The sequence below is a fragment of the Phycodurus eques genome, chromosome 11 (assembly GCF_024500275.1).
Source record: "Phycodurus eques isolate BA_2022a chromosome 11, UOR_Pequ_1.1, whole genome shotgun sequence".
Taxonomy (NCBI): Eukaryota; Metazoa; Chordata; class Actinopteri; order Syngnathiformes; family Syngnathidae; genus Phycodurus; species Phycodurus eques.
The window spans coordinates 28,112,914-28,139,950 of NC_084535.1; the positions used below are offsets into that span (position 1 = coordinate 28,112,914).

Below are 27,037 nucleotides of genomic sequence, written 5' to 3' on the forward strand. Positions count from 1 at the left end.
GTCTGCCTTAATGGCCGCCGATTTGACAAAGGAGCGAAAGGGACGTCTTCAAGGCTGATAAACCTTTTCCCATTTTGGCGATCATCACAGCAAGCATCACCGATGGTGAAAAGCAAAGCTTTTTTTTTATTTTTATTTTTTAAGGACTATACACCAAATCTCACAATGGTACCGAAATTACAGATGAGAAGAATCATCGAAAGTAAAGCTTAGGTACTGCGACTTGTCGACAAAAAAAAAAAAAAAAAACACCACAGACGCTGAGGAAAAAAAAACTCTAGTCTACAATAAACCATTGAAAAGACTTAAATAATGATTCGAAAATAATTCTGCTGAATGACAACGACATCTCTTGAATGTTTTTGTTCGAGCCGAGTTTCATACAAACGGATATACAAGACAGCTCGAAACCCGGCGACTGTGATTTGCTTCGTCTGACATCCTGCTACACAAAATGGCTTCTTTCTCTACAACTACTCACGTGTAGTGTCTTGTGTGACCTACCAAATACAATTAAATAATATGACACAGTCAAGAAATGCCTTTCATACTGGCCTCCCTTTTGTCGTGCGAAATCCCCACCTTGAATGACTATTCGAAGATGACCGTTGAGGGTTTCTTTAAAGAAATCGGAAAGATCTTTGAAATCATCCCTTTGAGAATTGCCTCTCTAAATCCCGCTCCATGAAACATTTGACAGAAAACTTTCCCGTAGCCAAATCTGTCTACATGAGATGAGTGTGTGGAGGTCTTCTTTGCACAATGCACCAGATATGTATGCATCTAAATTACCAGACAGCCACAGAACATGACGACACAGACGGATGAGACACTGACTAAAACAAAGAGAGGTTAAGCCAAATAACAGCCAAATATTTCCAGAGGGGGGAAAAAAAAGCATAAAAACACAGCATCATTCCAGAATCTTCTTGTCCATGGATTCTTTGCCGTTGGTCCGCGAGTAAGGCTCAAAAGCCGAGGAGCTCAGATAGCGGGCGGAGAGTTCTTGCAGATTGCCGGCTAACGAACTGGCCACGGTCAGCGGGTTCGGCGACATGCGGCTTGCGACGCCGCTAAGTAAGGAGGGCACGGGGAAGCTAAATAAACTGTGAGCTGCCGCGGAGCTCTGCAGGCCTGGCACCGTCCCGGAACCGGTGACAGCGGGCAGAGTCGGGCTGCCGCCGGCGGCTCGGCCGCCGCCGCCGCCGCCGTTGCCGCCCATGCTAATGGAGGGGGGGCGCAGGGCCGAGCCCAAAGCGCTGCTACCGCAGCGGGGCAAGATGCCCGGTAAGCCCGAGGGTGTGAGCAACCGACCCTGCTCGAGCAGTCTGAGGACGCTGCAGGTTGCCGCAGTCTCCGAAACCACCGAGCGGAGCTCTGAGTCTTTCCCCTGATCTTTTTTCTGCTTTGTACGCCGATTCTGGAACCAAACCTTTACCTGTAGACGTAAGAAAAAAAAAAAGAGAGAATTTTCAAACACACAAACGAGAACACAAAACCTTAGACCAGTGGTGTCAAACTCATTTTTGTCACGCGCTACATCGCAGTTACGATTTCCCTCGGAGGGCCGCTACGACTGTGGACCCGTGTGAAGGAAAGATGACCTCATCTACTGTAATTACAGTGTACACAACACATTGATGAACAACCAGTTCTGAAATCAGAAGCCTATAAAAACCTGCTTTTCAACTATGACATTTCTTTTCAAAGGGGGATTGGTCACAAAAAAATGCTTGTCGATATCACAATGGTATTAACACCAGAAGACAATTAGCGATTTTGATTTGCTTTCGCCGGACACATGAAATGATGCGGCGGGCCGGATGTGGCCCCCGGGCCACCAGTTTGACACCCAGTTTTGACTGTGCCGCTATTGCAATTTTGCAACCTTTTGAAAATGGCGGTTCTCACCCCCCCGAAAGCAAGATTTTGGGGGGGGAGGCCAAATATTCATATATTATTACGAACAACGTTTTAAGTTCTGAACCAACAATATAAGACGCCCAATGCAGGCTCAGAATTACGCGGGGGATAAATATTTATGCAAGACACCACTAGAAAAAATACTGTATAACGCAGTTAGGCATTTCCTAAATACCTGAACATGGTTCGTCCGTTAAACGAGATCCCAGGAAAAAAAACAGGTGACCTCGTTCGTACCTCAAATATTTGAGGACGTTCAAACGCCAAAACTGACATCTCAAATGAGTGTCGTTGAAGAGAACACGATGAAGTAACCCCGTGTTCAGATTAATTAGAGAAAAGAGTGTAAAACAGTCACATAATCTAGTCCCCCCCCCCCCTCCCCAAAAAAAAAAAAAAAAAAAAAAAACTCTTCAGGTACAAGGTGCATTTTTACGCATCGTGCACGCAATGTCACCTTTAAGATTTGACTTCGACACCTTTTTTTTAAATTTTATTTCTGCCTGATTTAAACCGAGTCTAGGCTGAAGAGACAGGTGAAGCTATTTTAAAATTGTTGATAAACTCCGTTTAAAGCCATTCATCCTTTTTCCCCCCTCCAATTTACATGCAATTTTAGATACTTTACATTGCAGACTCATGATCACTAACATCCATTTCATATGCAGAAATATGATCATCGAAAGTTATGCATGTGTAAAAGTCCCCAAAAAAAAACATTTGTCAACCACGAACTGCCGATATATATATTTGTCATAATGTAATGTTTGAATCATTTGAAAATAATAAAATCATAATATTCAAAAAACGTGATTTTACGATTTCATTTCAGTCCAAATGTTTGTACGGAAAAGTCGCATCCTGACAAAGTTGACTTTTCGCAATCGCCGCCAAATGCATCCCACCGTCCCATTGCGACGGTCAACTGAATTTGAACAAATGGCTGTAAACGATGCTCTCCAATTGCTCACACCAACATCGCCTTCAGCTATTTCGGCCGTGCTTAAGTCTGCAACGCGGACGAAGACAGGAACACTTTTAGCCCATTTGGACTAAATGGAGCCAAAAAACCAAAACCAAAAACAAACAAACAAAAAGGAACAGAACGGCACGATTGCTTCAAGTGTCTTGCTATACATGAACGGCGAAAACATGACATTTTGGAGTCGAAAGTTGCTCAATACTATTTTCAATACTATAGTCCAATTTGCACCAGATCAAATAAAAGCCGTTCCATATGTAGCGACTAGATCAAGAAGTACGAAAATAATAACACAACGCTGCAAACCTTCTTGAGGAAGTTCAATTGAAGAGAGCAGCACACGCTCAACCGAAAGGCAGTCGTAACCCGTTCCATGTCTCGCGGCCAATCAACACTGACAGCTCATAATAACGATAAAACGGGACAAGTTTGTTGGACTTCACATTACTAGAAATCGGGTCAGAAGGACTTCAAGACTCTTGTTTTGTAATTTTGTAGTCTTGAGAGGGTACGGCCATTTTTGTTTTCCCTGGGGTTTCAATTTTGAATTTCCAAATGTTCATCAAGCTTCATACATAAATGCAGTGTCACCTTACTCATTATTTATTGATCATTTATTATTGTTTTGATCTACGTTGAGCCGAATGCTCAAATGTCTGTACTAAACACAAATATAACATTTGAGATCAATTCATGCGTTGATATCAAAACATTGTCATCATTTTGTCTGGCCTTTGAAATGAAGCTTTGTACTGTCAAAATAAGACATTGTCCTATCGAAGCCCGGGAGACCGGGAAATTCAATTGCTTTACCTTCACACAATAATGGATACAATTCAGACTCCACAAATATTATGACCATTACGAATGAAAGAAACAACGTAAAGACAATGGACGATTTTGGAGACTGAAGGAGAAGGGCACCGTTAAAACGAACACGTACCTGAGTTTCGGACAGATTGAGCTGGCGGGCCAGTTCAGTTCGCTCCCTCCCCACAACATACTGACACCTCTGAAACTCCATCTCTAACCTGTAGAGTTGCTCGGCGGTGAAAGAGGTGCGGGTTCTTTTGGGCCTGTCCAAATCCAAACCCTTGGGTAGGATAATCTCTCGGATAGAGCCTTTGGCATCTGCGACAATGACAACAAAGCTGACTCGCACGCTGCGCTGTACACTGTGACAGCTCCAAGTCATAGCATTGCAATTCTGATTATTATTAGGAAAGCTTCATTATTGTTGCTCCGTGAGGTACATGCGTTATTATTCGGAATCATAATTGCCCTCATCACGCGGGGAAAAAGGATTTCAACTTCGATCGTTTTTACTCCATAATCCAAGTGAGTTCTGCCTCGCCGTTGAGTCACGCGGGGCAAACCACCTTGAGAAGTAAGATGCTGATTGGGGAAAAACACCCAAACTCCTCCAAGGAAATTGAGATGTTGTTATCGCAGAGGCAACAGGGAAACAACAAAGAGCAGGGTTAAATAAATCGATCGATTCAACGATTGATCGGTGAATCAACTTAAAGATGTGCAAATTGTTCTAATGTTCTGTTTCATTTGATACCCCTTACGTTTTAGATTTGGTGTACTGGTCAGTCAATAGTTTGAATTGAAATATATATATATATATATATATATATATATATATATATATATATATATATATATATATTTTTTTTTTTACCTCGACCCAAAATTGCCCTGAAATTATTCATCAGGCATTATTGACTGAACTGATGATTATTCTTTAACAATATTCAGTCATATCGTTATATAATGGCATCCGCACAGATGGGAAGTAGAATGCCGGCGCAAAAACAAAAAACAACAACAACAACAAAACAGTCATTTACTTCATTAAGGAATCAATTCTTCCATATGTAATTACCCGTTTTTTTTGCCAAAAAGGTATTTCAAAATTCAAGCACATTTTGATAGCTTTTCCCACACGCAAAGTTCCGAGCAACAATTGTTTGACATACTTATTGTGAAGGAAGTGGCATTTAATTTCAACAATGAAGAATGCGTCATGTGAAAGAAATCTTCATTGTTATCGAATAATTGTTACGTTCGCCTTTGTCTTAATTGCTTTTTTTCCCCCATCACTTTGAATTAACTCCCAAGTATTCCATGACTGCGGCATTAAAAAGTACTTCTAATAAAATAAAGAATATCTTTTTGTTTTGCTTTGTAATGGCAGAAGTACTCGCAGCACTGTTGTCAAACAATAGTAGCTTGGTTCCCGAGTTCCGTTGGATGAGCGCTTACGAAAGAGCAGAAGATTTACCTCGCACGAGTATTCTCCGGCAGTAGTCTGGGTCTCCGGTGCTCCCCCTGTTTTTCTCGCAGTTTTCCACGGTCCCGGAGGAGGAAAAAGAGCTCTGTTGCTCCTTTAGAAAGCTTTTGGACAAACTGCCCTGTGAGTCCTTTCCGTCTTTGCCCTCCTTAAGTCCATTCTTCAGCACCATTCCTTCTGTCTCTTGGTTGTACCTGACCTCCATGCTCAGTTCTTGGACCTGCAGCTTGTCCGTCTTGGTTTTCTTCCTTTGTCCCGTTTCAACAAAAAAAAAAAAAAAAAAAAAAAAAAAAAAGGGGGAAATTCAAGCGAACACGGTGCAACAGATCATCTGATCGGCGTGGGTTTAGTTTCAAAACAGCACCTTTCAGCAAGGTGGCGTCAGCTATCTAACGGTGAAATATTTCCGCCACCCAACCAAGGAAACCCTATCATCACTGACCAACTCCCTTGCCCAATGATCTTGGACGTCTCAGTGAAACTCGATGATAGTTCAGTGCCCCCCTTTCCTTGTTACAAAGACATCAGGCTGATAGATGAGCGACACATAATCAGAGGCATGGATGAGCACTCGCCGTTTCAACTGATTGCGGTAATTCTGCTGCTTCCACATTTGCGTAACCTCGTGAGTACACTAAATTGTTTGGGGAAATTGACCAGGTCTTGATGGTTCCCCTTCTGTTTGTCTGTTGTCAGCCAGGGAATCAAAAGAAATGATTGGTCTTGCCTTGCAACCAAGCCTCCCTGAACCCTCACATGAACATAGTCAGTCACAGGGATGTGACTCCTCCAGAGCCACCGAAGGTTCCCGGTCGTTTCATTCTTTCATCCGTCCAAACCCAGCAGGCATTTTGTCCTCAACTTGTCACTGCGCATCTGAATGCCATCAAATGTCAGCGAACTTTGATCCCATTTCTCTTTGGCTCTGCTGCCATTCAGTGTCGTCCTGTAATGCTCAGATCTACCGCTACCGTAGGCAAGACACACTGGGTACTAACCAGACGAAAAGGAGAGATAGAGAAGAGGGAGAGAGAGAACAAAGGTTTTGGATTAAATCCATGTTACATGTGATATCAAACATTTTCTCGAATGCTATGAGTCAAAGTTTCCCCGTGTCGTCCCGTTTTCTTTCCATGGCTGAGCAACCCAGCGAGGTCCTGGACACTGCGCGTCCTCCTGAATGCCGATGAATGATCCCCAGAAACGGACTTCAGCTCTCCCGAGCTTAACCTATGCATCTGCGAGATGGAAAAAACAAACAAACAAAAACAAGCAAAATAAAGAGGGAACAAAACGTGTCATTAGTGCTTAGGCTGCCGACACTCTCTCACACATGCTTACCCCTGGAACGGCCCCTACCTCTCTCCACAACTCGCCTTCCAGCCCACTAACCATCCGCCCGAGCACCAACTCTTAGCTATTTTAATTGTCAGTGCAACAATATCTCTGAACACAGCAGTGGTCAGTAATCCAATAAGACCATTGATTAGGCTACAAAGATTCAATTCAATCCGGTGGCCGAGTGCAAGGAGCATTCACTCGTCCTTCTTGTCACCTTAGCTGGCCAGGAGCCCCCTTCAAGCTGCCCCCCCTCCCTGAGTGCCATTCATGTCTTTATGAGAAAGAGAGAGGGAAAGGAGTGAAAGATGGCAATTATCTAATTGGACTATTAACAGACAATTCTGTGAGTGTGCCTGCCCGGCAGCAGTCTCAGGGTGGCTTTAAGGGCTGCATGTTGAACTAACTTTATTCACTGAATGTTTGGGGGGGGGGGGGGGGGGGGGGGCTGGATCCATTGATTGAGAAAGGTAAAAAGGAGGCTAAAAAGGCCGCTACTAAGGGGACCAGAAGCTTCCCGAGCTGCAGAGCACAGGCTGAGCCTGGGAAATAGATCGAGGATACAGCGTCTTGGCCTCTCAGCAACACACAATAAGCGAGGGGGGCCAAAGACTGGAGTTCGGCTTCCGTATTGTAAAAAAAATTCAATAAAATAAATCCGGAGGCTTGTGAACATATCTTGACGGTTGGAATTGTATTTACTTCTATCGTTCACACTCGGTGAGGACAATTTAATAATACACACTTAAGGGTCTTTGTATACAGTGGGCTACTGGATTTGAAGAGATTGTAATTCTACATGAACAGAATCGTTTGATTTTCTTGTAAATTCAAATATTCAGTCCATCGAGCCCTTGACAAGCATATCAATAAGAAAATGAAAATGTGATTTCGTCTGTCAGTGGAAGCATTGGAGAACACGTATATGCAAGGTACAGAAAGGAGCTCGATACCACTTAATCATCTCAACTTTCTCGTGATTAAAGCCAGCAATAACGTGACCACTAGAACGGAGTTCAAACAATTCATGGAAAGTTTGAAATCAGCTCCAAGCTTGGTGAGGTTTCAGTTTAACACGCCCGACTTAAAACTCCTGGGACAGTCATCTTTTCAAAAATCATTGTAAGAGCTGCCTTAGCACTCAAAAGCAGATATTTTCTAAAGTGTCCGCATTTGTGACTTACAAATTAATTCATGAAAGTCAGAACAAAAGGCGTGTCTCTGGCTCAAGTTAATGAGTTTTATATGCTGGAGTTTCCTCCACTGAGTGTACATTTACTTTGACAAGCAGTCACATTATTCAGTCAGTCCAATTCCAGCTAAAATACATCCATGCATCCATTTTCCGAGCCGCTTCTCCTCGCAAGGGTCGCGGGCGTGCTGGAGCCTATCCCAGCTATCATCGGGCAGGAGGCCAAAAACCAACATTGAATGCCCGTGACCTTCCATCCCTCAGGCGGCGCTGCATCAAAAACCGACATCAGTGTGTAAAGGATATCTCCACATGGGCTCGGGAACACTTCAGAAAACCAATGTCAGTAAATACAGTTCGGCGCTACATCCGTAAGTCAACTTAAAACTCTACTATGCAAAGCAAAAGCCATTTATGAACAACACCCAGAAACGCCGCCGGCCTCTCTGGGCCCGAGCTCATCTAAGATGGACTGATGCAAAGTTGAAAAAGTGTTCTGTGGTCCGACGACTTCAAATTGTTTTTTTAAAATTGTGGACGTCGTGTCCTCCGGGCCAAAAAGGAAAAGAACCATCCGGACTGTTATGGACGCAAAGTTCAAAAGCCAGCATCTGTGATGGTATGGGGCTGCGTTGGTGCCAACGGCATGGGTAACTTACCCATCTGTGAAGGCACCATTCATGCTGAAAGGTACATACAGGTTTTGGAGAAACACACGCTGCCATCCAAGCAACGTCTTTTTCACGGACGCCCCTGCTTATTTCAGCAAGACAATGCCAAACCACATTCTGCACGTGTTACAACAGCGTGGCTTCTTAGTAAAAGAGTGCGGGTACTTGACTGGCCTGCCTGCAGTCCAGACCTGTCTCCCATGGAAAATGAAAACGTAAGGCGCATTATGAAGCGTAAAATACGGAGACCCCGGACTGTTGAACAGCTGAAACTGTACATCGAGCAAGAATGGGAAAGAATTCCACCTACAAAGCTTCAACAATTGGTGTCCTCAGTTCCCAAACGTTTATTGAATGTTGTTCAAAGAAAAGGTGATGTAACACAGTGGTACCAAAATGTGCGCGAGAGATGACCGTCGCGTGCTGCTGTTTTCCATATTTAAATTAAGAATAACAGCGATCCAATCAGAGCAAAGCTTATTGACATATCAATTATTATTACAAGCAGTTTGTGAGCCCGCGCTCTGCACTGACGCGGTTTGAAAAGCATTTTGTGCAACTCATTGTGAACGGGGGATCGTTCTAAAAACGCTTTTCCCAATTTTCCCTCGCTTGTTCTCGTATAAACATACACAAAGCTTTCCTGAAAACATCAACGGTTTGGAAAAAGCTAAAGTTACATCAAGGTCGGTGCATATTTATTTGTAAATGTTGGGTTGATACATGATAAATCCGAGCTCAAAGGGGACCGCTCGACCGCCTCCGTTTTGAAATAATCCGCTTGAGGGCCATCGTATAAACTTTCTTAAATGGAGGGGGCAATATTTTAAATAACACGATAAAAAGGGATTTGTGCATTCCCTGTCGAAATACACAGGCAAGTCGCAAAAATGCAGCACCGAGCAGCCTCGCCTCACCTCTGATTGCGCAATCCCTCACGAGCTTAGTTGGGCTGCCTTTGAATTGGCCAGGGCCCGTCTCTGTTTCTGTCTCTCCTTTCCTTCTCTAATATGTTTCGGAGAACAAATTTGGAGTGATCAACACTACAGCAAAAGTCTTCGGCCATTTTTGCCCTGATGATGGATTAAACGGTGTTTTAGCGATGCCATCATAAGATGTACAGTAGGTGAAATGTCACGAAGCCGAACGGGTCAAAGAACGTAGACGTTAATCGGTGCGTCATTCGATTGTTGATCTGTTTATTCTTGCAGTTAGCAGGCGATATTCGACGCCACGGAGGATAATCAACAGCTGGGTGTCTCATTGCGTGGACGCCGCGGCGGTGTGAGAATTGGAATCGGGTTCTTCTTTGAGCCGTGCGTCACCACGTTTTTCCTGCGACGACAGGTTTGGCCTACGGTACGGTGCTATATACTGTATCATTAGATGCAGGCGGAAAGGGCCACGTTCCAAGCAACAACACCCCAACCCGAATACAACGTTGAGCCATGAGCCACCGTCATTTTCCACACTTGGACAATATCGCGCAACGCAACCCAAGCTTCACTCTCACCGTTTGTCTCGTGTGCTCATTGGCTTAAGCATTTCACAAATGGTCCCTTTTTGTTTTCTTGGCAGAAATGACTGAATTCATTTGTCACCACAAAATGAAGATGTGTTGGTCACGGTTCAATCTAGGATAGAAAAATTCAAACCATTGGGGTTAATTCATTATTGTTCTTTTTTTTTTTTTCCCTATTATTGTGAGCTAATGCTGTTTTTAAAGAAAGGTAATAAATGTTCATTTTTCCAATGTTTTTTCCCGGTGTACTAACTGTATTACGCTGCTTACTTTAGGGCCACCGAACGGGGTATTGACAATAAACGTTTCCCGGTATAGATTTCTATTTAGCATCGAAGCTCGCAAAGCGCAAGTCCAGGAGCACCCAAACAAAACAAAACAAAAAAAACAACAACAACAATTATTTCTTCTGGCTGTTTTAATAGATCTATTTCCTAGGATTCCAGCTCGGACGTTGTACAATATTCCAATAATTACTGCCAGGCTGGACTGAATACCCAGTATTGAAATGCATCATTTGAACAGCGACATTTTTGGAACCGGTGAAAGATGTTTAGCACGTTTATTTCCCGCGAGTCGGAATAAATGTGTCGAGATAAACCAATGCAACCCCGCCTCGAATAAGTGAGGAGTTAAGAGTTACGGGCTATTTGCGAAGCGCGAAAGGTTGTTGTTTTTTTCCCCCCCTTGTAAGACCTGTTGTTTCTTTCCAATGCGAAGACGCAAAAAAAAGCTCCACGTGCCAAACACACCCTTTAATATCCTCAACTTGAAATGAAGAAGTTGTACGTCTTTGCTCGCATTATTACAACCGGGAGCGGCTTAGCAGTTTGCCGGAAACCCCTTTTGGGTTCTCCAACGCGAGGTAGGTTTCTGTGGCGAGCGCAGGCCTTGGGGAGCCGTGATGTCTGAGCGACAACATGGTAACTCAAGATGAATGGCTACATTCATAGGCCTTCTTTATGTTTCAAAATGTGCTGATTATGTTCCACAGTAAGAGAGCAAGCTGTTCTTGAACCCTCTAAATAACATGTTTTCAGCTCGGGCGGAAGGCTGTGTTGGCAGCCGAGCTCAAATTCCGCTATGTGATGAGTTTTTTTCTTTTCTTTTCTTTTACGGCTTTCTGGAGGTTTGAAAATATATATATTTAAAAAAAAAAAAAAAAAAAAAAATACACTTTCTTCGACTTGTACTAGGAATCCATAAAACATTTTGGAGTTGTGATTACACAGAAGCGTATAAGATCTCGCTGCTGACAAGTCAATTAACAGCCACGAGCTCCCTCTGCTCAGGGGCAATGTGCACATTCATTCCTCCACTGGAAGAAAAACAACAAAGCTGTCACTTCTTTTCTCAATTGACAATTGTTGAAAAATACTTGAATACTTGAAAAAAAATTGCAAATATCGTTTTCTTTCCTTGACTGTAATTTGAATTTGGAGCAGGGCATCCGACTGAAAATGTTTCCGTTTGACTCAAAACGGACCGGGCTTAGAAGGACGTCGGGAAAGAAAATCAATAAACTTAGCATTTTATAACATTACAATTAGTTTCAAGGCAAGCTGTCAAACTCAAAGGGTCAGGGGGCCAGATCCAGCCCGCCGCATGATTTTATAGGGCCCACGAAAGCAAATCATGTGTGTCAACATCAATGATTCTTGCTCAAATCTGGACCAAAATTTCAAATTGCCATATGTAAAGACTTATAACACTGAGATATTGCAAGCATTTTTGTTGTTGTTGTGACCAAACCCCTTTTTTTTTTAATTTTTTTTTTAGCTTCACAGTTGAACAAACTATTATCGTCGACTTCTGATTTCAAAACGTTTTGTATGGTTTCACAGTCACAACGGCCCTCTGGGGGGAAACCGTAACCGCAATGTGGCTCGTGACAAAAAAAAAAAAAAAAAAAAAAAAAAAGAGTTTCTGTACGTTAACGCAACGTCGAAGGCCTCGTACGAGCGCTGAAAGTCGCTGCCGTGTGTTTCGAAACTCAACTAAATTAGCAGGAGCTCATGTTTTGGCGAGCACTGGCAATATTTGTTCCGCTGAAAGTATCTCAATGCTGTTGCACTAATCTGCTCTTGTCAAGCGCAGACAGCCTAAAATCCACAACAAAGCCGGAACACTAATTGATTTTTTTCTATATGCGCTCCCTGAATAGTTTTAGGTGACAATCTTTTGTCCCACAGGTGGCGCCTTGCCGTACTTTTTTTTGGTCACAGGTGTAATTTGAGCACTTCCTTTATTGCTGCAACAGTTACATTGTCATTGGCAGTCGTCTTGTCCTCTAAAGCCTCACAGCAACAAAAAGGGAGGATTATAAAAACTGCGGAAAGAAAGTATTTTTTGGGTTTTTTTTTTTTTGTTTTTTTTGTTTGTTTCGCTCTTTTGCAGCTTAGCTCGCCGTTTGACAACCCGCAATTTCCTTCTTAAACCCACGGAGGACGTATCCATTTTTGTTCTTCTCATTCATCCGATGAGTCCTGCTGAAATCTTACACACGATCAGCTTTTCCTTTGTCGTACTCTTTTTTTTTTTTTTTTTGTCTGTCTTATTTTACACTCGTGTTCTCAGAACAAAAGCTTCTAATGGTGCAATACAGCGTAATTACCCTCAACTCAAATTTAGCAGCTTATCAAAAGAAATGAAGCACGCACAACACAAGAGATACCTAATATCGAAATTCCTGGTCTTGCCAGGTGATCACCTTGCATTGTCAACGGGCGAGCCATTGGCGTGCTGACCAAAAAAAAAACGTCTCATGCTGACGGCGGCCTCGCGATACCTGAAACGAAATAGAAAAGGGAAGTGGATCGTGACTTTTGCAATATATTTATTTCTAATTTTATATTGCGTATTCATTTATTCGTTACCAGAGAGAGAGAGAGACTGTATTTCCCTTCTTAAGCATGCCCTGGATATCGAGAATCGAGTATTGACAATAATAACAATTTAAGAAATGCATCAAAAATTTGTTTGGTTGAGTTCCGGACTCTGTGATTTGTGGCGTGGATTGTCATTGTCAAGTAGCTTGGCCACTGCCTTTGCCACGACAAATATCACCAATATAACCGCTGTATCTGAGATCGGTGGTTAATTATGGTTATTAGAGCGACAGTTTCTTTTTTTTTTTTTTTTTTGTGAATTCAGTGGACTCATTTTCATCCATCATAAACATCCGAATGTCACTGTGTGATCATCTTTTCCCATCAAAATAGCGTTCCAAATGACTCTTGCGCCGGATGAACGATGTCCTTGGAGCTACATTGACTTTCTTCCTTTCAAAAACAACACGTGCACATGTGTAATAAACCAAGAAGGTCTAAGTACCTCTAATTGCTTTAAAAGGGTTTACAAGATACTGTAGCTCATGTCATGCTTCTTTTTATGATCTAAATATCATTGGGCGAGCTTGAAGATATTTCAATTTCCCTGACACCTTGACACGTGCAGAAAATAGTGCAATGGTAGTTTTAGTCTCCGGGGGGGTGGGGGGGGGGGGGGGCAATCGCATATTAAACCAACGGATGACAAAGACAACTCAGAAAGATTATTATGAATTCATGAAGGGAGATAATTAGTCATACGTAGGATTTGATGCCATTTCAAATTTTTGGGGAATATTGAGGCCTCATTCATCTACAAAGCCGTATCAGGGTCACATTGAAAAACCAGGAATGAAGTCTTTACCAGAATTAAAAATCATAATAATAATCGTAGTTAAGAACATAGACTTGAAATCACCTCTTGCGTTTGGTTTGTTGAAATATCAGACAAGTCCTGAAGCAATTACAAACGTATTCTTGCAAGTTTATTTTCTCATTTTGACTTTATTCTCCCAACATTAAGACTGCCTTCTTACCATTTTCTCCACCGCGCAGGGGAACAGGGAGATGGCGGCCCATCCGAAGTTCGACGTCACCAGTTCATCACAGGACGCACGTTCATACTCGCATTCAAACCCTAACCCCTTCAAGGCGAGTGACGAAAATTGGAAATTGGAATTTGTCACCTTTTTAGGGTGGCCGCAATACTGCTTCGTATTCGACCACGGCTTTCGTCACACGAAACAAATGTCTGCTGGATATTGGTCTGAAAGGGGAAAACAAACAAACAAACAGTCATTATAACATGAACTTGTTTTTAGCCGAAGTGTTCACATGTGAAGAGAGAAAAAAAAAAAAACACACACACACACAACCTAAACTTTAATTACATTCAAATCAAATGGATTCACACTGAGTGAACGGGAAATGTTCTTTTACTCCATTTAGACAACTGAAGGCGCGATGTAAATCTCCACGGACAAAGTACAACAATAGTTGAGCAGATACCTATTCAGTAAGAGCAAATGTCACGGGTTTACTCCACGTTTGCATGGGAAGGACCATTTCTGTTCCAAGCAACGGAATCAAGGTGCTGGAACGGAGGCTCGCTATGAAGGCTAAAATTCAGTCTTTGGGGCCCTCATGTGGCCAAAGCAGTTGATCTCGTTCCGCAGTCAAATATTTGAGTCATACGAGCAAACTGAATGAGAAAGGTCAAGAACTTGCTGTCGAAAATGAAGGTAGTATTTGCGCAACTTGGTCCGCGCAATGCGTGACTGGCTCAGAACTTAGTAGCGGTAGTTTCCTTTGAGCTCCTTCAATTTCCAATGTTATTCGGATCTTTCCACAATTGGAGGACAATTTAGGCGTCTGTCTGCGTTTTCACATTTTCACGATAAAAAAAATGTTTTCTTTGTGATTGACCTGTTTAAAAAGCGTAACCAAAGCTCTTGCACAGCAGTCGTGGAATGGATAACTAAATTAGGACGTACAATCACGCACAGAGCAGAATTGTATTTTTGGGTGGAAATGTGGCTAAAGTAAAGACTGGGGCAGAAGCCACAATGGGAGCATTGGGATGTCATCACGCAGGTATGTGTTGTTTTGCTGGAGGGGAACATTTGCTTGATCGTTAGATAATGTTGCGAAACACATTCCCTGAAAAACGTCATGCCAGTGTTATTTGCAGTCATATAAACTTCATATGCAGGCCTGTGCAGATGTTTCATTGGCATCTGTTGTCCTATTCCCAATGGCAATGGTAAGTTCATTCAATATTAATGGTGAGGGTACTAATGGCATTTTTACTTGGGTTCAAGTTCATGCCAATGTACAGTAACTATGTTTTGTCAATATTGTCTCTTCTAATGTAATACAACGATTCAGTCATCTTAATTATTTACCCAAATTATATATAAATTACTTTGTTTTTTGGTCAATAAAGTGAGGCAAATTCATGCTATGTTATTATGGTAAAGTGGATTTAATTCCAAAATTATTATTTTTTTATTTTTTATTTATTGTGCTCATATTTTTTCTTGAACTTTGGGTTTTTTTCTCATACGTAAATACAATTTCTTGAACTGGTACGCAAATACATTACAATGCAAATTTTAACTAATGGATTACTGACTGTCTGTCATATATGTTTTATTGCTATTTAGTACCAACCTACCAACCTACTTAAACACATCTATGAACAAATCTTGAGAGAAATAAGCTTTTTGATTGCTGTAGGAAATGTTGCTTATTGAATATTTAATTTAATGGGAAATGGGAGCAACAGAAGTATGTGGATTATTGTTGTTATGTATCAAAAGTAGTCACAGATAGTGTCGTGTTTTAGTCTTCTGTGCAGGTTGAAAATTAATTACTGTTGTTGACTTGATCGAGGAACATAGTATTTAGTTTAATAGAGATAAAGTAGTATCTTGTATGTGTATGTATACGTCCGTATGTACACATGTACGCATGTATGTAGTATTAGTTGAAGTGAGTGTGACACACTTGTCATTACTACACGTCGCTTTGACGAATACACACACACACACACACACACACACATATATATAGACCCTTTCCAAAAAAAAATTATATGATGGAAAAGTTTCTTTCCTCTATTTCCATAATTCCATTCAAAAGATTTAACTTTCTTCGATTATACATTCAGGACTCGCAATTAAAAGTATTTATTTGTTTGTTTGTTTTTTCATCATTTTGGCTTCCAGCTCATAAAACCCACAAAATCAGGAATTCAAAAATTTAGAATAAATCACCATTTACTTCTCAGTTTTTGTGGAAAAAAAAAAAAAGAAAGAAATTAGGGTCACATTAAATCAATGAAAATATTTCAAAATATTTTCATTGATTTAAAAAAAAAACAAAAAAAAAAAAAAAAACTTTCAAAACGATTTGCTCATCTTCAATACTTGGTTGGGAATTTGGTTTTTGAATGGAATTATGGAAATAAATAAACTTTTCCATGATATTCACATTTTTTTGGAAGGGGTCTGTACACACACACACACACACACACACACATGTATTTTCTATATATATTTTTCTTTTGCATGATTTTACAGAATGCGGTGGTCTCCTCCTGGACACTGAGTGTCACCGTATTGAGAGCAGAAAACATTCGCTCAACAGACTTTTGTATGTAACTATAACCTTTGAATCTGATTTTATTAATCTGTTTTTGTCTGTTATGTTATGTCTCTGACTTTAAAAAACAAAAAAAGATCACTTCAATTGTCATGAAGTGATCATTTGCATTCGTCCAACTCAAGTATGCTGATCATATATATTACCTTTCAGGGTCTGAGGATGATTGCTATGTCACCCTGACTTTCCCACCTGCAATTGTTTTTAAGACGCATACTGTGGCCAACAGCAAAAACCCAGAGTGGAACAAAACCTTTCATTTCAAGCTCTACAGTAATCTACAGGTGTGACAGATTCCAACTACTTGGAACTTCTATGATTGAGTAACTATTTTGAAATGATATAATCCCCAAGGGGATGCACTCTTTTAATGCGCTTCATGTTGTCACTGTCAGGCAGATACCCCTTCTGTCCAAATTTGGTCAATTTCACTTTTTTTTTTTTTTTTTTTTCCCACAAATGTATGCTATTGGTCAGTCCCCACATGGGTCGGTTATTTATTTACTTTCCACGATAATTCGGGAAAAATGTTGAAGCAAATCATGCATTTCAATCAATTAGTAGTATATTTCCTATTGTATTTCTCCAATCTATGTTGAAGCATTTTCCCTTAGTTTATGTTGTGTGTGTTTATGAACTCCTGAACTTGCACTAAACACAAAGGCAAAACACGTCTTGACGGACATTTCCCCGACCAAAAATTTTGTAATTGAGCCAATGTAGGGAACAAGCTGGGTCAAGTTCAAGTATGTGGTGAAGAGGAGCGAAGTTCAGTATCGCGCTCGAGGCATCAGACTGGTGGGCACAAGATTACAACAATTTTATATGTTGAAGAAGTGCATTTCATCCGCTTATCCGGGGCATGGGACAGCATCCAACCAGAAGCCCAGACTTCTCTCTTCCCAACCACTTCCTACATCTCTTCTGAGAGGATAGAGAGCTGCTGCACTAAGCTTGCGCTTTATTCTTCCCTCACTCGTGAACAAGACCCCAAGGTATTTGAATTCTTACACTTGTGTCATGAGTGGCCACCCTTTTCTGACTGAGGACCATGGCCTCAGATTTGGAGGTACTGATTCTCTCCCCAACCACTGCACACTCGGCTGCAAACTGCTTCAGTGAGAGTCGGAGATCGTGGCTTGATGACGCCAACAGAACCACATCGCTTGCAAAAAGCAGAGATGCAATCCCGAGGTCACCAAACCAGACCCCCCTCCCCCTCAAGAACCTCAAGTGCGCATCGAAATGATGTCCAAAAAGGTTGTGAACAAAATCGGTGAAATAAAATGCTGCATATTTAAGCGAAAAATAGTTCACAGGTGGAGTTTGCATGTTCTCCCCGTGCCTGTGCGGGTTTTCTCCGGGCACTCCGGTTTCCTCCCAAAAACATGCATGAATTGGAGACTCTAAATTGCCCGTAGGCATGACTGTGAGTGCGAATGGTTGTTTATGTGCCCTGCGATTGGCTGGCAACCGGTTCGGGGTGTACCCCGCCTCCTGCCCGATGACAGCTGGGATAGGCTCCGGCACGCCCGCGACCCGCGTGAGCAGAAGCGGCTCAGAAAATGGATGGATGGATAGTTCACAGCATAAATCTCATTTTTAAATGAAGTAAAGTCAAGTCGAAAACATTACACAGGAGGAGTAAAACTTTAAAATGAAGTAAAGCTAAATTAAAAACAGTACATGGAATGAATTTGGATTTAAAAGTAAAAGTGAAGTAAATTGTACGTTGTTTTCCGCTTGAGGTCACACACCTCTGGACAGAAACATTGACCATGTTGTATTTGATCCTTTTTTCGTATTTACACAGTTGCTAAAACACATCGATTTTCAATGTAAACTACACTGTACATGGTCTTCCATATACAGTGTGACCGAACAGTTTTTAAAGGTTGAGTAGATACATATTGGCAAATTCCTCATGTTCAAACTTCTCACCGGTTTCCTCTTGCTGTCTCTGTTCGTTCTCTCTATCCTCATCTCCTTTTCCTTGTGCTTGCAGCCAAAAAATACAAATAATACAACATACAGTATAACCACTACACAACAAAGAAACAAAGGCAAACTCATCATTAGATTATGACATAATCTATTAAATGTTTCATTGCGAGATGTACATTCTCTCACCTGCACCTGGGATTCTCCCGGAAGACGAGACCACGTGTGGACACCCTTATGCTTGAACATGGTGTTCGTTATGGACGATCCGTGACGAGCACAGAAGTCCAATAACAGAACACCGCTCGGGTTCTGATTGGGGGGGCCGTTCCTCCCAATCACGCCCTTCCAGGTCTCACTGTCATTGCCCACGTGAGCATAGAAGTCCCCGAGCAGAACGATGTCCCAGCGGGAGCGCTCTCCAGCAACCCCTCCAAGGACTCCAAAAAGGGTCGGTACTCTGGACTGCTGTTTGGTGCATCGGCACAAACAACAGTCAGGACCCGTCCCCCCCACCCGAAGGCGGAGGGAGGCTACCCTCTCGTCCACCAGGGTGAACCCCAACGTACAGGCGCCGAGCCGGGGGGAAATAAGTATACCTACACCTCGTCGGCGCCTCTCACTGTGGGCAACTCCAGAGTGGAAGAGAGTCTCGAGAGGACTGGTACCAGAACCCAAGCTGTGTGTGGAGGAGAGTCCGACTACATCTAGTCAGAACATCTCGACCTCAACCACTAGCTCGGGCTCCTTCCCTGCCAGAGAGGTGACAAAGACTGGCACATCACTGTAAATTTTACAGTGGATTTAAAAAGACTACACAACCCTATTAAAATCCATCCATTTTTAAGGTTATATATATATATATATATATATAAAACGGTGGACGACTGCTTAACACATCTTAGCACATCCGGGTTCAAATCCGGCCTCGCCTGTCTAGAGTTTGCATGTTCACCCCATGCCTGAGTGGGTTTTCTCCGGGTACTCCGGTTTCCTCCCACATCCCCAAAACATCCATGGCAGGTTAGTTGAAGATTCTAAATTGTGCGTAGGTGTAAACGTGAGTGCGAATGATTGTTTGTTTATATGTGCCCTGCAATTGGCTGCCGACCAGTTCAAGGTGTACCTGGCCTCTCGCCCACATTCAGCTCCGATAGGCTACAGCACGCTCGCGACCCTAGTGAGTTAAAAAAAAAAAAAAAAAAAAAAAGGAAAACTTTTTCAGATAAGTAAAAATAGACAACAGAGATAATGTGGTCGGTTACATGTGCACATGCTCTCATAACTAGGGATGTGGCTGTGTTCAGAATTAAACAACCAATCTCATTTAGAACCACTGACTCTGGACAATTGTCATTAGATTAAAAGGTTATGTTTCACATGCTGTGGTCTCCATTTTAAAAACAGTGCAGACAGCTTTATCACAGACCTGGCCCAACAGATGACATTTTGACTGTGACACTTCAATAAACACGTTCAGTCGTATGAAAACGATGCAAAGAGATTCAATCCAGCAGACCTACAATATCACCCACCTGGCATCTTCAAGCGCCAACTCTTTCATTCATTCCCGTAAACATCTTCACACCTTTTTTCATGGTCTGTGTTTTAGTTTAGACTCTCTCTAGTTTTGTTTCATGTTTTCCTGTGTCCCATGTTGTTCTCGTCAACCCGCTACCTTATGTCGACCAATCGGCTCCCTCCAGCCACTCGTGTCTTGTCCAGGTTTTGCTCATTGCCTCGTTAATTTGTTTGTATTTAGTTCCCTGGTTTTATTTCAGTGGGTGTTGGTTCATTGTCAAATGTCGTCTGTCGTTTCTGTAAGTCATTAGTAATGTCTTGTTTCCTGTTTTGGGTTTACTCAAGTATTTCTTTGTTACTTTGATTATTGGTTTTGTGACTTTGTTTGGTTAGATTTTTCCACCCGCCTTGGTTGCCTGTTTTTGTAAATAAATCATTTTTGGAATTCCTGGTCTCCAGCCTGGCGTCCGTGCCTCCCAGCACTTGGGTCCTACAAGTTTTAACTTGCTTTCCAATACCGTGAAAGGCAGAACCTGATACCTTTTTTTTTTTCTTCTCCATAACTGATCGCTACCAATGCCGCTTCACTTCTTCTGCATTCAACGGTTGGCATTATATTTTAGGTGCTACTATCCTCTCTTGAGTGCACACCGCTTCACCTCATTTGTAAATGAGAGCGGGGGGGGAAATAAATAAATAAATAAATAAAAAGAGTTTTACGTGCCTATGAACCGAACGAAAACGAAAGGTTTAGACAATTATTATCATAAACCGTTTCACCCTTAGTTATGTTACTTAGCTGCACTAAAACGTTCACAATCACATCATTTTTCATCATCCCAACCCGGTCGATGAAACTTGATGTTTGACCAGCTAGTTAAACTATTCAATTAGCTTAGCTGTCTTTGTGAGTTTCGTAGGGACGGCTGAAGGTCGCCATCGTTGCTGTTGGGTGTTTAATGGGCGAGATGCAAACCATGCAGGTTGCCATCCTCTTTTTGAATACTTCATCGACAACACAATCCTTGATGTCCCCTGTTCTTGCTAGGTTTTCAAAGCCTCATTAGGGTTCAGATCGTGGGGGCCGTTTCTCCCAATCCCGCCCTTCCAGGTCTCACTGTCATGGCCCACGTGAGCGTTGAAGTCCCCCAGCAGAATCAGGGAGTCCCAAGTGGGAAAGCTCTCCATCACCCCCTCCAAGGACTTCATCAGGGGTGGATACTATGAGCTGCTGTTTGGTGCCATTCCCCCAACTGAAGATGGAGGGAATGGCTCTCTTCCACTGGGGTGAACACCAACGTACAGGTACTTAGTCGAAGTACCTGTACACCTGCTCAGCGTCTCTCACCGGGGGCAAATTCAGAATGAAATTGAGTCCAACCCCTCTTAAGAAGACTGGTACAGAAGCCCAAGGTGTGTGTTGAGAAGAGCCCAATTTTATCTCGTCGTATCTTTTGACCTAGCGCACCAGAGAGGTCACATCCCATTTCCCTAGAGCCAGCTTCTGTAGACGGGGATCGGATTGCCAAGGTCCTGCTTTCGGCCACCGTCCAATTCACAATGACCCAGACCCCTTGGCCATCCCACCGGTGGTGAGCCCATGGGAACGGAGACCCACTTTGTCTTTTCGGGCTGTGCCTGACCGGGCCCCACGGGTGCAGGCCGAGCCACCATGCGCTCGACACAAATTCCCACCTCCAGGCCTGGCTCCGGAGGGTCTGGTGACCTGCGACCTTGTGTAAACGAGGTCCAATAAGTTTGTTCTTCACATGAGGACACTTGAGCCGTGCTTTGTCTGGTCTCTCACCTGGGTGATCCTATGGGGGACATAAAGAACCGATTAGTTCCGAGTATAATTGGGGCACACAAACCCCTTCACTACGATAAAGTGACGGAACTTACATTTCACTGCATGTAATACATTTATAACTACAGTATGTGTGACATGTCTTAACGTCTTGAATGTTTTACAGTTATAAGCTATAGTCAACTGTTAATATTGTGCTATGTTCCTAGAATACTCTTCAGATACATTTGTATGATGAGGACCCCATGTATGACGATGTGATTCAAAGAATCATGTTTGATATCAGCACTCTCAAAGTGGGGACGACGGAAATCAAGGAATTTGCCATCCAACCTCAGGTACAGTAAATGGGCAACAATTATTTTTGATAATGATCGGAATACAAGTAAAGCAAGCAATCAAAGCAAGCAATCACTTCTTTTAAGAAGTGATTGCAAACTGGATTTAAAACTTTAATTGGATTTCAAGTGGTGTTTCAATGCACTTTTGTTTGTCCGAGTGTGGAAATCTTCAACTTCTCAGTCTTTGGGAAAGCAGCATTAATGCCGGTGGCGTGGACCACGTTGTTGTTCTTTTTGTAGAGACCAAATGGGCCATTGCAGCATACTCTGGACATAATCGGAAGTTTAACAGCAAGACTCTCTCTTCTGAAATAGATTTTCCCAAGGTGCTGAGGAGTGTGAGCCATTAGAAGTGTTATCTGTTGACAAGAAAGATTTTCACGATGGCGGAATAATATGGTGGAGTGTTCATGTTCCCCCCCATGCTTGCGTGAGGTTTCTCCGGGCACTGCAGCTCCCTGTTCCAAAAATATGCTTCTTAGTTGAATTGATGAGTAAATTGCCCATAGGTGTGAATGATTGTTTGTCTCAATGTGCACTGTGATTGCCTGGCATCCAGTCCAAAGTCAGCTGGGATAGGATCCAGTACCAGTAAGCCATAACCCGAGTGAAGACAAGTGGTATAGGAGAGATGTACTACATCGACATATTAGCAAAATGTTATCTTAAAAACAAAATACAATAATAAACTGAGATCCATCTAGCCATCCATTTTCTATATTTCTTATCCTGTTAAAGGTCACGGGGGGCACAGGGAGAACGTGCAGACGCCACACAGGAAGGCCAGAGCTGAGTTTCACCCATAAATCATTGGCAATAATAACAGAAACGAAAAAAACACATACATATTGATAGATCGACAGATCAACAGATGGATGGCGAGATAAAGTATGGAAATCACACGAATCTCAAGTATTTCTTTCTTCTTTATGTTTAAAGGGCAAACTTTGGATATCCTTTGAGCTGCAAGAGAGGTCGTTTTTTTTCTGTTCAATACAACATTTCATCTGAAAATGCATGGCCTTTTGTAATCCTTTGTGTTTTCTGTTCTTTAGTAATGTGAACGCCGTCAGTCCCCGTAAAGATTGTCACTTGGTGGTAAGAGATTGACAAATGTAGTCCAATAAAAAAATATATATAATTCAAACATTATACTCATCATGGACACAGGTCTTTGCTCACCACCCAGTCAGTCTGGCATTTCAATAAATTTGATACATTTTATGGCCTACAGATACGAGGGATCGACAGCAGAAAAAAAAGTTGATTTTCATTATACAGTATACGCTGTTTATCAATCATGAAGGGGTCTGTTAAAAACAACCCCAGCTAATTATGAGAAGAAACCATATTTTTCCGATGATGATGATGTCTAGTTAGTAACGTAGTCCTAGCAACGAATCTAGATCGAAATGGTAGCATGCGTGGCATTTCATTGTCCAGTTTCTTCAAATATATCTTCATTCAACAGAAGGAAGTGGTTTCTTACTGGATATTAAATGTGACCATCCTAAAAGCCAAAATGAGCTATTCCAGTGATTACTGTAAGTACAGCTTTCCCTTCATCTATTTCAAACACTGATTTGTCACCTTTGGAATGGACATTTGGTTATTTTCAAACATCATTTTTTAGTAAGTATGTTTTCATCCTCCCTATCCATATGATACAGTTTCAGAGTCAGACTTCTATGTCACTCTTCATCTCCCTACGGTGACTGCAAGTACATTCAACACGAAAACAGTGCACAATAAGTGCAATCCAGTGTGGAATGAAACATTCACCTTCAGAGTCCCCTCCCATCTGAAAGTAAGTCCACAGAAAATCAACAGACATCAGATGAGAGGAGGGGCTGTTTGTGTTCCATTTTAAAAAAGGCTGTGTATGGTTAACAGGCTTGACATGCAAGCCAGAAAATGAAAAGTAAGAATGTACAATTTGCTTCCCAGAATGTTTTAGAAATGAGGCTGCATGACAAAGACCCGATTTCTGAGGATGACCTCATTTCAACCATTCTATTTGACCTCAGCAACCTCACAACTGGGAAGAAAGAAACAATGACATTCACCTTAAATCCAGAGGTAGGAGCAAACGATAGTAACACATTTTTTGGGGGTCTCCTCTCAGGACTCATCTCGTACTGGATTGTGAATTTTTTTTCCCAAGACTGTGATTGGATGTAACCGGGATTCAAGTATAGTGAAATAAGTCTTGATGTAGTGTTAGATTACGTATTGGCTACAACACTAGTTGATATGACCAAAGTTGTCGCATTTCTGGGTCATGCTGCTTGTTCTGACCATGTGGTTGTGGCCAGTTCTAAAAGCCTTTCTACAGTTCTTATTTTGTTGTCAATTTATATCATATCTGGTGAGTATGATGTGTTTTATTTCAAGTTTTTAGCTTTTTGTCATATTATTAGATAAAGAATGATTGTGAACTGCTATTTGAAGAGATTTGGCATCAGAACCACACTCGCACTGTGGCTGCTAAAACAGCCCATTTGACTTGAGCGAGCCTGGTTTATTATAAGTGGATCAGTAGGGACTGCGACCGTGTCATGGTGAAAGCGTGCAGATTCGCTTTCGCCTAATTAACTACCTGCCTTTGAAAATCTACTGGGCACTGCCGCTAATGCCGGGACAATGACATCATAATTAATTAGCCCGGTAGGCTCGCAACATAGTTGAATGTTGGTAATGGAAGATTAAAAGGGTTTAACGTGAACTGTTTTGGTTACGGTGGACGACTTATTAGCTCATCCGCCTCACAGTTCTGAAGACTTGACAATCGTGGCATGTTGTTGTGGTTCGATAAAAATCAATACAGTATATAGTAAAGTATATTGTAGGTGGAGCTTCAAAACCAAACAAAGTGTCGCAGTTTTTCCGTTGCAGGGCGTTGGTTGGCGAAGAATCGCTTTCCTCTTCGGTCACCTTAAGCCACGTTGTTTGTTGTGCGGCGGGCCTTAGTGAGGTCAAAGATGTTTTCCGTTCCACGCCTCCATCTCCTTTCTCCCTTTTCAGCCTTAAGTCTGAAAAAAGTCATTTGAGACGATTTTCTCAAACGATAGCTTGCTCTGTGCGTGTAATTTTCACTGAAAATTACTCACACATAGCAAGCTATTGGCGAAGCAAATCTTCTCCAATTACTTTTGTCTCGGCAGCTAGCTCCAGTGTGTGGCAGACTTTAGTTCTGTCCCCTTAGTCCGTCATCCCTCGCCTCCATTTCGTCCTCATCACATCAACTGACTACTGACGTGTGCGCCACGCAAAAGGGAGTCGTTGTCTTTAGGGCTTATGAATTACAATGTCGATATACTGTATATGTATAATATTCTGAAAAATATATATATTACGATTGGCTAAAAAAAAAAATGCCTCTAACACGTTTTCATGTTTTGTTTTGTTTTTTTCTAGACAACTGACCACATTTCAATACAGTTTGAGATGCTCCACAGGTAATTACCAGACAGCGACAATATTGTCACCTGAGCCAACGTTCTCTGTCAGGCGGAATTCTCGCATCTCTAAAACCATTACTTTTCAGGAAATCAAAATAGCACCATCTTACTTGGGTTACCAAATACAGAATGGTTAAAGTTAGTATTATACCTTACAGCGCTATCATATTTTGTTGCATATCAAAACAACACCTACCCATACTCATGTTCAATCGCTAATTTATTACTAGGCTTTACACGATCGGGATTTTTGGGGCAGATCACCGATCAGCAAGTTTAAAAAAAACGATAACTGATCCGATCACAGGATGGAACAATGTGTCATGACTTATTCATTTATTGTGAACACTTGTGTACTGTATACTATCTTCAAGTATTCTCTCGCATTTTTGACAAAAGTTAAACAGCAGTGACCTCTCGGGGCCACTGACATAAGTTTAGGTCAGATCAACATTACAACATGACAGAAATAATGAGTTGAAATGAAATGACAAATTAATTAATTATCAGATCGGTGAATTATGACATGAAAGCCGATCGGCCGATCAGCGTGAAATGCTAATTATCGGTCGATTCAGATCAAACCGATCAGATCGGTGTGAAGTCTATGAATTACGCTATAATTGATTAGAATGTTACAGACACGTCAAGAGCCATAAGAGATGCAATTAAAGAAGAAAAATCAAACAAAACAAAATAACGATGAGATGACTAGCCCCCAAAATCATTGCCATGGAGGATTCCGCGCCGACCGACCAGGCCAGGTCTTGAGGCAGAACCGCGGAAGGCGTCTACCCTGTGGCATCTTTTCTCTTTAAATGGACTCTTATGCTATCTTAATGACCATTGTACAACATCTTGCCCTCACAATGAACATTGTACAGCCCCAGACTTTGTGATAAACTCGACATCCACTGCAGCTTGGTCATCCCGGAAGGGGGATCCCCCCCCACCAATCTGCGATCCCTTCTGAAGGTTTCTTTTTTCCCACAAATGTGGTTTTGAGTTTTTCCTTGCCCGATTGGGTGGTTTAGACTTCTAGGTTTCTGCTAGACAGTGGCGCTATGTTTCAAATCGAAACTACAGACTCCAAGTTTTACCCTTCAACGTAAGCCCCAAGAACAGGGGTGTCAGACTCATTTTTGCTGCGGGGCACATCGTAGTTATGGTTTCCCTCGGAAGGCCGTCATGAGCGTGAACTTGTATTTTGTAATTTGGGTTTGAAATATTCTCTTCTCTTCTCTTTTGTGACAACTTTTTTGACAGACCTTGCATACTACAGCAACTATGTCCTTATTTCCTTTATTTTTAGTGAGGAACCCTCTTGTGAATATCTCAGCAATGGCATCCTCCTGGTAAGACACATCAAGAGTATCATTTGCATTTATGTAAGCAGTACACTTAGTGTCTGAGTCTACCATATTTAAGTACAAAAGTTGCAAGTAATCATCTTGATCACACATTTACACATTCAATAATACTTACAGTATGTTTTGGCTGGGCAATTAATTGAAATTCAATCACAATTTCGATTTTGGATTCTCA

General features: G+C 41.9%; 2 protein-coding genes across 5 annotated transcripts in view; one reads left to right on the top strand and one right to left on the bottom strand.

Moving 5' to 3' along the window:
- Nucleotides 1–255: 255 nt before the first annotated feature.
- Nucleotides 256–5,445, bottom strand: vax1 (ventral anterior homeobox 1). The gene is made up of 3 exons (XM_061690446.1): nucleotides 5,196–5,445; nucleotides 3,849–4,036; nucleotides 256–1,438 (listed from the first exon to the last, which is right to left on the bottom strand). The coding sequence occupies exons 1-3, from the start codon at nucleotides 5,407–5,409 to the stop codon at nucleotides 914–916; spliced, it is 927 nt and encodes a 308-aa protein (XP_061546430.1). The 5' UTR covers nucleotides 5,410–5,445; the 3' UTR covers nucleotides 256–913.
- A 9,488-nt stretch (nucleotides 5,446–14,933) lies between these two features.
- The window catches only part of pla2g4f.1 (phospholipase A2, group IVF, tandem duplicate 1), a 28,808-nt gene continuing 16,704 nt past the window's right edge, over nucleotides 14,934–27,037 (top strand). For 2 of the 4 annotated variants that reach the window (XM_061691053.1, XM_061691054.1), the window contains exons 1-11: nucleotides 14,934–15,018; nucleotides 16,340–16,412; nucleotides 16,575–16,705; nucleotides 21,900–22,028; nucleotides 22,971–23,005; nucleotides 23,087–23,129; nucleotides 23,503–23,575; nucleotides 23,702–23,838; nucleotides 23,979–24,110; nucleotides 25,449–25,489; nucleotides 26,805–26,847. In XM_061691053.1, the coding sequence (XP_061547037.1) occupies nucleotides 14,962–15,018; nucleotides 16,340–16,412; nucleotides 16,575–16,705; nucleotides 21,900–22,028; nucleotides 22,971–23,005; nucleotides 23,087–23,129; nucleotides 23,503–23,575; nucleotides 23,702–23,838; nucleotides 23,979–24,110; nucleotides 25,449–25,489; nucleotides 26,805–26,847 (894 nt within the window). In that variant the 5' untranslated portion in view covers nucleotides 14,934–14,961. Of the gene's footprint in view, nucleotides 15,019–16,339; nucleotides 16,413–16,574; nucleotides 16,706–21,899; nucleotides 22,029–22,769; nucleotides 23,006–23,086; nucleotides 23,130–23,502; nucleotides 23,576–23,701; nucleotides 23,839–23,978; nucleotides 24,111–25,448; nucleotides 25,490–26,804; nucleotides 26,848–27,037 lie in introns of those variants that run through there. The other 2 variants (XM_061691055.1, XM_061691056.1) reach the window with 2 other exon arrangements.

Coding starts and splice junctions, on each gene's coding strand:
- vax1 (XM_061690446.1), bottom strand. CDS start 5,409: ATGGAGGTCAGGTACAACCAAGAGACAGAAGGAATGGTGCTGAAGAAT. Junction 4,037..5,195: donor CCGGAGAATACTCGTGCGAG/GTAAATCTTCTG, acceptor TCATTGTCGCAG/ATGCCAAAGGCTCTATCCGA. Junction 1,439..3,848: donor TCAATCTGTCCGAAACTCAG/GTACGTGTTCGT, acceptor TTACGTCTACAG/GTAAAGGTTTGGTTCCAGAA.